At 36.2% G+C, this 12,504-nt stretch overlaps 1 protein-coding gene across 5 annotated transcripts in view; it reads left to right on the top strand.

The window, feature by feature from the left end:
* The window catches only part of EXOC1 (exocyst complex component 1), a 62,201-nt gene that overhangs the window by 1,605 nt on the left and 48,092 nt on the right, over positions 1 to 12,504 (top strand). For all 5 annotated transcript variants that reach the window (XM_015534738.2, XM_015534737.2, XM_042984495.1 and 2 more), the window contains exons 2-3: positions 2,977 to 3,110; positions 9,490 to 9,620. In XM_015534738.2, coding sequence (XP_015390224.2) covers positions 2,987 to 3,110; positions 9,490 to 9,620 — 255 coding nt within the window. In that variant the 5' untranslated portion in view covers positions 2,977 to 2,986. The remainder of the gene's footprint in view (positions 1 to 2,976; positions 3,111 to 9,489; positions 9,621 to 12,504) is intronic.

The following is a 12,504-nucleotide window of genomic DNA, read 5'->3' as shown; positions in this document are numbered from 1 at the left end:
AAAGCACCTAAGCAAAGATTTAAAGACTGCACTGAGCAGAGGGCTTGGAGTGGAAGATTTGTATATGGGAACCTTAGGAAAATGTTGAGCGGTGGAGTGTTGTGATGAAAGCTATGTTTAATATTATTTGTTTATCAAGGGTTTGGAGATTGCAGAAGCTTGCAAAGAGATAACCAGATACGGAATTGTTAAATGGACTTGGTTGATGTGAGCCTGGATTAGTGTGTTAGCAGTGGGAACAGAAAGGAAGGGTAAAGGGTAAATTATATATAGATGAGAAATCAGCAGAACATGGCAGCAGATTTCGTGCTGACAATGGAGGAGGATAATCAAATATGACAGATTTTGAACCTGGACATTTGCTCACAAATGTGAGTTGGAAAGGGAAATCTTAGGAAAACTATAGTTGTCATGTTATTTGGTGCTATCATTTTGCTTAATTTTGAAATGCCTGCTAGGTCTTTGCCAAGTTCTAGGAATACACAGATGAATAAGGTATGATCTTTTCCTACAAAGAGCTACCTTTAATGTGGGAGAGAATTCAACTAACTAGAAATTATGGTTTGTAAGTGCTATGTTAGCTGAGTAGAGGGGAAGTGTTTGAGAAATATAAAAGGAATTATTCTTCTTGTATGTGTGATTATTTCACAGAAGAGGTGACATTTTAGCAGGATCTTGGAAGAATGGGTTGGAATATTTAGGGGGAAAAGAATACCAGGAAAAGGAAATTGCACGAACAAAGCCCAGAGATAGCAATGTAAAGTGGCCGTTATGCAGTGTATCTTGGACATCGGGTGGAGTAGAGCTTTTAATGCAGTGTCTAGGCCCTAGAACATATTAAGTGATTAGTAACATGGACGCAAATTTTTTGCAATAGGTGGAATAGAGGTTAGGATGGGTGAAGATGTAATGAGATGGAGAAGAAAACAATTGGGGAAAATTGGCTTCTATAGCCTCTGCAGGGTAGATGGTGACATCATTTGCAGAGAGGGTGGAGGCTGACAGTAGAGTTGAGAATTGAAGAAGGTGAATAAAGATTTGCAGCACACTGATGGGGAGTAGGAAGGGGTCCTCAAAGGAAGTGTTAAAGGATTGCGGAGCAACACTGAAAGTCTAGCTTTGACTGGATTTAGATACTTGTAATGAATGCAGTGAACATGGACATATGGCCTTCTTGAGTGGTATATGTATCCCATGAGAAGTGGAGAAAAATACAGTTCATGGAAATTGATAAAACATGGTGAACAAGTCCACAGAGTAAGATAATTGAAGGAGACAGTGTGGGTGAATGCTACCTGCAGGCTAAGTGGAAAAGAAATTAAGCTTGGAGAGGCCAGGTAGATGATAACAGGAAGGAGAGGTAGGTCAGAAGACTAGAGGCTAAGATGAGGTGAAAAAGGAATGAAAATTGGAAAATGTGATTTTTTGTGAGAAAAGCAATTTTCTGAGTTGGAGCAGAGATCGAAGTTTCACAGATTGAGTAAAGTATAGGTGATAACCTAGCTTCCAAAAATGGCATCATATTGTAAAAATTCATTCTGTGTCATTTATTTCAAACTCATAATTTCTTCGTTTTCCCATATAAAGGGTGTTAGAAGTTAATTTCCTAAGCAAGCTTACCTGTATGAAGTATTACACATTTACATTGGAAATAGTAATATATACACAAATATATATATTTCAAAATAAAGTTGAAAAGACATTTTTAAAAATATCTAACTTAAGTTGATATTTGAAAAAAGACATTGAGTTAAGTGAGAAAAAGGAGGTAAGTGGAAACCTATTTCTTTATGATAGCTTTATTGAGATATAATTCATATGCCATAAAATTTACCCACCTAAGCATATAATTCAGTAGTTTTTAGTATATTCACAAGGTTATATAACCATCAGTACTAATTCAAGAACATTTTCATCACCCAAAAGAAACTTCTTTCTCATTAACAGTCACTCCCCATTTCTCCTTGCTCCTACCCCTAGCAACCATAAATCATTCTGTCTTTATGGGTTTGTCTACTCTGAACATTTCATGCAAACAGAATCATAAAATATGTGGTCTTTTAACTGGCTTCTTGCACTTAGCATAATATTTTCAAGTTTCATCAGTGTTGTAGCATGTATCAGTATTTCATTTCTTTTTAATGACCAAATAACATTCCAATGTGTAGATATTCATTTTGTTGTATCAGTTCATTAGTTGGTGGATATTTGAGTTGTTTCTATGTTTTGTCTATTGCGAATAATACTGCTATGAACATATATGTACAACATTTTGTGTGGATGTATATTTTCAGTTCTCTTGAGTATATACCTAGGAGTGGAATTGCTGGATCATATCGTAATTTTATATTTAACTTTTTGAGGCACTGCCAAACTGTTTTCCAAAGTGGCTGCACCATTTTACAATCACCAACAATGTATGAAAGAGTTCCTTTTTCTCCGAAACATCTTTACCAACACTTGTATTTTTAATTTTAGCCATTCTGGTGGGTATAAAGTGGTAGGTAGATACATATTTGATTTTGGCTTGCATTTACCTAGTGGTTAATGATGCTGAGCATCTTTTCCTGTGCTTATTGGCCATTTGTGTATTTTCTTGGGAGAAATGTCTATTCAGATCCTTTGCTCAGTTTTTAATTGGGTTATTTTTTTTATTGTTGAGTTATAAGAGCTCTTTATATAGAAAATTTATATTCAAAAATTGAGCATGGGTTTTTTTCTTAAAAAAATTTTTTTTGTATCATAGTATTTGCTAAGCACTTCTAAAGATTTTAAAGTTTGATAACACTGGTTCTCTAATTTCCTTTCCAAACATAAAGCTTTTTATTTTTATGGTATGGGTATGTTGATGTATTAAATCATTCTTCCTATGCTTACTAGCTATAAATAAGATCATTTTTTAAATTACAAATGGGACAATGAAGGACAGAATGATTTTGAGAATAAGCTTAATATCTATACTCTCAATTTTTTTAGCTGATTAAAAATGACAGCAATCAAGCATGCGTTACAAAGAGATATTTTTACACCAAATGATGAACGCCTGCTGAGTATTGTCAATGTCTGCAAAGCAGGAAAAAAGAAAAAGAACTGTTTTCTGTGTGCCACAGGTGGGTATTTAGTAAGAAAAAGCTCTTGTTTGGCATTCTTTTATTGTTTTAGTCCCTAGGGGACTTTTCCTCCTTGTTTTTAAAATTCTCGTTGTCTCTATAATTGGAAAAACTGTTGGGCCAACAAACTCATTTTTTTAAATTGTCTTTAATTAAGGGGCGCCTGGGTGGTTCAGTCAGTTAAACATCTGACTCTTGATTTCAGCCCATGTCATGACCTCACACTTCGTGAGATCGAGTTGAGTCGGGCTCTGCACTGACAACACCAAGCCTGTTGGGATTCTCTCTCTCCCTCTCTCTCTGTTCCTCCCTCCCTCGCTGCCCCTCACTGCCCCCCCCCAAAATAAATAAATAACTTTTAAAAAATTGTCTTTAATTAAATATTGAGTAGATACCAAAAAATCTATGCCATATATATAAGGTGTGAAGACTAGCCATACAGTGAACATGTGTGCTCACTACCCAGTATAAGAAGAATATTACCATTACCTTTGAAGTGTCCTGTGTGCCCTTTCCATTAAAAAAAAAAAAAAGTTGTTTTTTGTTTTTTGTTTTTTTTGAGAGAGAGAGAGAGAGAGAGCGCACATGAGCTAGAGAGGGGCAGAGAGAGAGAGGGAGAGAATCCTAAGCAGGCTCCAAGCTGTCAGTGCAGAGCCCAATGTGGGGCTCAAACCCATGAAACCATGAGATTATGACCTGAGCTGAAACTAAGAATCCAATGCTTAATCGACTGAGCCACCCAGGCATCCCCTGTGTGCCTTTTCCTAATCCCATTCCCTTCCCTCACTTATTAAGAGGTAACTGGTATCCTGAATTTTGGTTTAGTCTTTCCTTGCTTTTCTTTATCATTTTACTATCTGTCTGTATTTGTTTGTAATCTCAGTTAACATATTGTTTAGTTTTGCGTTTCTTTGAAATTTGCATGAATTGAATGCTAGTGCATATATTCTTTTGTGACTTTTTCCACTCAGTATTGTGTTCATGTTCATGACTTTTATTTCCGTTCTTTCATATAACCATAATTCTTTGATTTTCACTCCTATGAGTGTTCTACTCTATGAGAGTACCATTTATTTATACATCCTACTAGTGATGAACATTAGGTTTGTTTTCAGGTTTTACTGTTTAGACAGCCCTTCTGTGAGCATCTTTGTCCTTGTCTCTTAGTGTATACAGGCAAGAAGTTTCTAGGGTAGATACCTAAATGTGTGATTGTTGGATTATAGGTATGTGAATGCTCAACACTACTGTACTACCAGATTTTTTTCAAAAGTAGTTACACTGGCTTTCAATCCCACAAGCAGTGTGTATTTTGTGTTCTTTCCCCACATCCTAGCCAAAACTTGGCTTTGACAGACTTAAGCGTGTGAAATATCTCATTGTGGTTTGAAATTTCATTTCCCTGTTAATAATGAATTGATGAATTAAATCTTTTCATGAGTTTATTGGCCACTTACTTTCCTTGTTTTAGAAATTTGTCTTAAAGCCTTTTGCTCATTTCTCTCTTGTGTTGGTGTCCTTTTACTAATTTGTACAAGTTCTATATATTTACTGATTTTATGTTGGTTATATGCATTCCAGTTTGTGCTTTGTGTATTAGCTTTTTATGATGCCTTTTAATGAAATTTCTAAGTTTAGTAAAATCAAATCAATCTGATCCTTTATGGCTTCCGCTTTTGTTTAAAAATTTTTTCAATGTTTTTGAAAGAGAGAGACAGAGCACAGGCAGGGGGAAGGGGGAGAGAGAGGGAGACACAAAATCCAAAGCAGGCTCCAGGCTCTGAGTTGTCAGCAGAGAGTTCAACATGGGGCTTGAACCCAGAAACTGTGAGATCATGACCTGAGCTGAAGTTGGATGCTTAACCAACTGAGCCACCCAAGCGCCCCTCAAATATAAGTGTTTAAAATATACATGTATGTGTATGTGTGTGTATGTATATATACACACACATACACATACATACATACATATACATACATACACACTTCCCTGGAGTAATAAAAGTATTCTCCTACACTGTATTTTAAGATTTTTATAATTTTGGGGCACCTGGGTGGCTCAGTCGGTTAAGCGTCCGACTTCGGCTTAGGTCATGATTTCACAGTTGATGAGTTCGAGCCCCGCGTCGGGCTCTGTACTGACAGCTCAGAGCCTGGATCCTGCTTTGGATCTGTGTCTCCCTCTCTCTGCCCCTCCCTGCTCACACTCTGTCTCTCTCTCAAACATAAACATTAAAAAAAAATTAAGATTTTTATAATTTTGCCCCTCATGTTTTAGTTTTTAATTTACCTGTGTCCGTGTTTGTAGTGATGAATGTGAGTGTGCCTATTTCTGGGTTCTCTTTTATATCTGGTCTTTATTTTGTCTTGTTTTGATTGTTTATTTTTCCACTTATTTTAGAATCAATTTGATAAGTTCCAGATTTTGTTGGGATTTTAATTAGAATTGTTTTGAATATGTTGTTCAGTTCAAAGAGAACTTGCACTTTCATAATATTGAGTCATTTTGTCAATGGACAGGGTGCAGTTCTCCATTTATCTAGGTCTTCTTAATGCCTTTCAATAAGTTTTAGCGTTTTAAAAATTCTTTTTTTAATGTTTATTTATTTTTGAGAGGGAGAGAGAGTGAAAACAGGGGAGAGGCAGAGAGAGGGAGACACAGAATCTAAGGCAGGCTCCTGGTTCTGAGCTTGACAGCCTGATGCAGGGCTTGTACTCACGAACTGCAAGATCATGACCTGAGCTGAAGTGAGATGCTTAACTGACTGAGCCACCCAGGCGCCCTAGTTTTAGAGTTTTAAAAGGCTTTCAAGAAGTTGTATAGTTTTAAATGTTTTTCACCTATGTTGTATTTATTCCTAGATTTTTTGATACGATCATAAATAATAATTTATTAGCATTAATATATTTTTGAAGTTTATTTTGAAAGAGAGAGAGAGAGTGAGCATGCACATATGAGCAGGGAAGAGGCAGATAGAGGGTGAGAGAATCCCAAGCATGCTCCATGCTGTCAGCCCCAACTCCGGGCTGGATCTCCCAAACTACGAGGCCATGACCTGAGCCAAAATCCAAGAGTTGGATTCTTAACTGACTGAGACGCCCAGGCACCCCAGCATTAATACATTTTTAAGACTTTAATTTTTTAGAGCAGTTTTAGGTTTACAACAAAATTGAGGAAGGAGGTACACACATTTCCCTATACCCCCTGCCCCCACATATGTTTGGCTTCCCCCTTTATCAATACCACTGGCAACATTGGCAATAATTTGTTACCAAGAATGAAGCTACATTGACACATTATAATCACTCAAAGACCATAGTTTCCCTTAGGGTTCACTCTTGATGTACATTGTATGGGTTTGGACAAATGTATAATGGCATGTATCCACCATTGTAATGTCACAGAGTATTTTCACTGCCCTAAAAGTCCTGTGTGTTCTGCCTGGTCATCTCTCCCCCAGCCCCTACCCTTTCCAACCACTGTTCTTTTTACTGTTTGCATGGCTTTGCCTTTTCTAGAATGTCATATAGTTGGAATCAGATACTATTTAGCCTGCTCAGATTGGCTTCTTTTACTTAGTAGTATGCATTTACATTTCCTCCATGTATTTTCATGGCTTGATAGCTCATTTCTTTTTAGCACTGAATAATATTCCATTCCTGAGTGTACCAGTTTATTTATCTACTCACCTACTGAAGGATATCTTGACTGTCAATTTGACAATTATGAATAAAGCTACTATAAACACCCATGTGTGGATTTTTGCATGGACATAAGTTTTCAACTCCTTTGGGTAAATACCAGGGAGTATGATTGCTAGATCATATGGGAAGAATGTGTTTAGTTCTATAAGAAACCACCAAACTCTCTACCAAAGGGGCTGTACTGTTTTGCAGTCCCACCAGCAATGTTTGAAAGTTGTTCCACATTTTTGTCAGCATTTGGTGTTGTCAGGTTCTAGAATTTGGCCATACTAATAGGTGTGTAGTGGTACCTCGTTGTTTTAATTTGTATTGCCTTGATGAAATATGGTGTTGAGTATCTTTTCATATGCTTATTAGTTATCTGTATATCTTATTTGGGGAAGTGTCTGTTAAGGTCTTTGGCCATTTTTTAATCGGTTTTTTGTTTTGTTTTCTTGCCAAGTTTTAAGAGTCCTTTGTATATTTTGGATAACATTCCTTTATTAGATGTGTCTTTGGCAAATTTTTTTTTTTTTTTTTTTTGCAGTCTGTGGCTTGTCTTCTAATTATCTTGATGTTGTCTTTTGCAGAGCAGAAGCTTTTAATTTTATTGAACATTAATACATTTTATTCTTATTTTTTTAATTTTTTTTTTTTAACATTTATTTATTTTTGAGACAGAGAGAGACAGAGCATGAACGGGGGAGGGTCAGAGAGAGGGAGACACAGAATCTGAAACAGGCTCCAGGCTCCGAGCTGTCAGCACAGAGCCCGACGCGGGGCTCGAACTCATGGACCGCAAGATCATGACCTGAGCCGAAGTCGGCCGCCCAACCGACTGAGCCACCCAGGCGCCCCAAACATTAATACATTTTAAAAATCATTTATTGTTAGCATCTAGAAATAATTGGTTCTTTATGTGGATTTCTATATCTATCAATCTTGCTAAACTTTCTTATTAATTCTAATAATTTGTCCATAGACTCTTTGTAAATAGTGATATTTTCTTCCTTCCTCTATACTCTTTATATTTTTTATTTATTTTTGTTACTTTTGTCTGCTGGTTAGGACCATCAATACAGTGATCTCAAAGGGATTATCATATATGATAATTGCGGTTTTTTTGTAGCTATCCTTGACGGTACTAGGGAAGTTCCCTTCTATTCCTGACTTCTTACTTTTTTTCTTTTTGATTTTTTATCATGAATGGATGTTCAGTTTTATCAAATACTTTTTCAAATCATTGAGATTATCATATACTTTTCTTCCTTAATTTGTTAGTGTGGTGAGTAATGGTACTTGGTTTTTCAAATAATAAATTGAGTTATTGGAGTAACCTAACTCAGTGATGATGTACTATATGCCATCTATTATAGCATATATTATTTTTTTATGCACCACTAAAAAATGCTGCAATATTACTTCGATTGTTAAGACATATTCTGATTTCAGAGATGTTAAAATGTGGGAAAAAATGTACATCTCACACTTGGTAAAATATTATTTTTTGTATATGCCCCTGGATTAAGTTTGCCACTGCAGTATTTATTCATAATTATTTGTACATTTGTAGTTATAAGATTTTTCACCCATGTTCATTAGTGACATGGTCTTGTAATTTTCTTTTGTATACTGTCTTTGGCCTTGCAACCAAAGTCATAAGGTAAGTCGGGAGTGTTCCCTTGTTTTTTGTACAGTGGAATAGTTATGTGCATTTGGAATGTTTCCTTGGAAAGCTTGGCAAAAGATACCAGTAAAACTGTGTTAGACTAAGTTTTGGGGGAGAGATTTTTCACTTCACTTTCTTTAGTGGTTGTAGATTTTCTATTCTTAAGTCATTTTTGGTAATTTACATTTTTTAGAGATTTAACCACTTCATCTAAATTTTTTAATGTATTGGTATTCACTCCAATCCATCCAGTATTCTGCTGCTAGAGTAATTTTTAGAAACAAGTTAGAGCAGGTCATTTCCCCAATTAAAATCCTCTAAGAGCACCCCTACAACCTCAGATAAAGGTCCTTTGTGATCTGAACTTTCATCTTTTTTGGTAACTTTGTTTCCATCCACTTTATTACATGTATAGTCCATACTGAACTACTTATTGTTCTCTGAATCGGTGTTATGCTCTTTCAAGCCCCTTTGGCTTTATGTATGGCAGTCATTCTTTAGAGCTTTTTTTCTTTAAAAAGTTTATTCATTTATTTTGAAAGAGAGAGAATGAGCACATGTGTGCAAGAGGGGCAGAAAGAGAGAGAGAAAGAGAGAGAATCCCAAGCAGGCTCTGCACTATCAGCATGGAGCCCGATGTGGGACTCGAACTCATAAACTGTGAGATCATGACCTGAGCCGAAATCAAGTGTCGGATGCTTAACTGACTGAGCCACCCAGGCACCACTAGGACTCTTTTTATCTACCTCATACTCTTCCTTCAAAACTGGTCTGAAGCTTTACTTCTCAAGGAATCTGCCTCTCTCTGACCCTGTCGTCTGAGATTTAGATGTTCCTTTGATACTTTGTGCATCCCTCAGTCATAGCGTGTGTTAGGAAATACTACTCTTAACTGGTTTAACATAATATATAATACTGGTTTAGTATCATGTACAGGCACCTGACAACTGTATTTGCAATGAGTAAATGAATGGATGAAGAATAAGTGAGTGACTATTTCTAGTGAAAGTATGTTTTACTCAACAGTGACAACTGAACGCCCCGTGCAGGTGAAGATGGTCAAAGTCAAGAAATCCGACAAAGGAGATTTCTACAAAAGGCAGATTGCTTGGGCCCTTCGAGACCTTGCTGTGGTAGATGCCAAGGATGCTATTAAAGTACGTTTTTCTTAGTTCTTTGACCTGTGTTCAAAAAGTGTCTTTCATCTTATAACATAGTATTATGTCTTCTAAGATGACCTACATTTCTTGTTTTGTGACCCTCTGCTCTACCAACTAAGCCGGAATTAGTTTAAAATGTATCATTAAATCTTTCATTTCCCACACCTCAGTCTCAAGCAACTAAATAAAAACGTATGTATGTTTCATTGTTTTTACTTTTTTTGAGCTACAATTATGTTTGTGCACAAGTTATGTAAACTGGAGCAAAATAACTAGGTGTTTCTATATTTAGATTAGATTATAGATTTATATAGATTTATATAGATTATATATTTAGTATAAAGTCCATATATAAGTACACCTTTTAAAGTGTCGTGTGAGTGGGTTTTTAAAAACCTTCATTGTTTTGGTAAAACTTAGTTCAAAATGGTGTGTAATACTATAACCAAAGTGAATCTTTCTTAGTCTTCACAAATTAATGTAAAATCATCATCTGAGGCAACCAGGCTGGCCTTTTGAGACCATGTTTTCATATTTGTGGCTCAAGTAAAGGAAGCAATAGTGGGTTAAACACCTTATTTTAAGGAACTTAGAGACTAAGATATAAGAATGTAAATATTACACTTCTCGCTTAAGCCACACTCAAACTTTAAGAAAGTTGAATAATGTGACAGTCATGTGAAAGGACCACATTTATTTCCGACAAGTCAAGGCTTTTCACAGCAATACCCTTTTTTCAAAGAAACCAAGTGGAGCTCTTCTGGTTAAGTTAGGTTTTCCTTCCTCCTCAGCCTCTCTAACCTTGCCCCTCATCTTCCTCTGCAACCAAAGGCACCTCCAGGGATCTGGGAAATGTTTTGTGATGGGCTGATAGCAAGGCTTACATTAATGTAATTTCAGATGCCCTTTGATTTAACCCTTCCAGTCTCACACATTTATTTTTAAAAGGTCCAGAGATATAAAAGCTACCTCCGTAGAGTAATCCAATAAAATAAAAGTCTGACTTTGTCCTTATCCTGGGACAGACTTCTGGGGAACTAAAAGCTGGACAAAATGACAGGCAGTTGAGTCAGGTGCAAAATACTTTTTAAATGAAGCAAAAACAATTTCAGGGGAGCTTCATGTATCTAAAATATGCAATTCAGAATTCAGATTTCTAACATATGTAGAGAATGCCTTTCTATAAGTATTTTAGGCACAGTGGGCCATTGCTTTATCCCTAAGGGGCACCCAAAACACTTCAATAAACTGTTTAATAAATTCTGTTACCATGGGAAAAGATCAAGAGTAGAGACTTTTTTGGTAGGTTTCTGGTTAAGAGAAAATACTGTAAGGGCTTTTTAGAAATGCGTCTTTATTAAAGAGGCTTTTTCCTTCAATAGTTTTGCACTTTATAACCCCATTGACTTGCATAATTCACTAACATTGCTGATGCTTATTTGAATGCTTTCTCACAGCTGATGCCTCATTGCTCGCTTTCTTAATGGATTTTTTTTTCATTTTATGTAGGCACCTTGGCGTGTGTACACTATATATGGATATAAAACATAAAATTTTTATACATAGCCTAACATTAGCCATTTAGTGTCACACATTGATTTGTGTGAGTGTTGCCACTGGAGCACTCAGCTTCTTTTATGGCATTATGGGAAATATTCCCAGGGAAGAGATCATTTCCCATCAAGTTTTGGATTAGTTGCCAATACTCTTAGGTTTTTTTATAAGTAATAATGCAATTACCTCTTCATTATAAATGCCAATTTTTTATCTTTTGATGCTCCAATTCTGCTTATTGATCTAATTAGTAGTTCCATGCTTCCATAATGCTATTGTTGTACCAGCTCAAGTCCTGATACCTAAATTATCCCGTTTTCACAGTGAAACTCTGATATAACTTCACTTACCTTTTAGGCATTTATTTACATTTTGTCCTTCCGTAAATAACACTTTGAATTAATTGAATATTTTATTATCTTCTCGTACAACATTAAGAACATTTGAATCTATTTTTTAATTCCTTGGATGTGAAGAACAGCATACATCCATATGTTTTCATCTTTTATATGACAGGTGATTCTACATTCAAGGGAGAAACAGTAGGCTGGTATGAAGTCACTACTGCAATGAGGCTTAAGAAATAGAGAGAGCATGGTGCACTTCTCTCACAAGAGTTGAGTTTCTTTGTCATTCGAAAGAACTTCCAGGCTAACCAGAACTTTTTATTTTTTATTTTTATTTTTATTTTTTTTAAATTTTTTTTTCAACGTTTTTTATTTATTTTTGGGACAGAGAGAGACAGAGCATGAATGGGGGAGGGGCAGAGAGAGAGGGAGACACAGAATCGGAAACAGGCTCCAGGCTCCGAGCCATCAGCCCAGAGCCCGACGCGGGGCTCGAACTCACGGACCGCGAGATCGTGACCTGGCTGAAGTCGGACGCTTAACCGACTGCGCCACCCAGGCGCCCCTGAACTTTTTATTTTTGAGGCACCTTTAATTATTCTCTATTTTCAAAATTGAGAACTGAATCAGTCCATGCTTTTCATCTCATTTGTTCTCGGAAACCACACTGGGATGTAGATTGTACTTTTTCTCACATGTTGTGTATATAGAAGATACATTCTTTACGAAGGATTTAGTGTCAAATTACAGTTATGAATAATAGTGCATTATCAAAGCATAGGTATGACTCTAAAACCCCATAGGCAATTTAAAAAGAAAAATTATGACCACATCAAAATTGGAGACCATTGTCACCTCATAGACTAGGAAGCTGGGACACAGAGCTTTACCATCTTAAACTTCCACTCATATACTTCAGGGGCATAGGAAGGAAATTACTAAAACACTGTGTTGTTTTTTTTTATCCAGCTTCTTTTGGG

This window comes from Panthera tigris, chromosome B1 (genome assembly GCF_018350195.1).
Source record: "Panthera tigris isolate Pti1 chromosome B1, P.tigris_Pti1_mat1.1, whole genome shotgun sequence".
Taxonomy (NCBI): Eukaryota; Metazoa; Chordata; class Mammalia; order Carnivora; family Felidae; genus Panthera; species Panthera tigris.
Note: the sequence above shows the minus strand (reverse complement) of the source record. Positions and strands in the feature narration are given on the sequence as shown.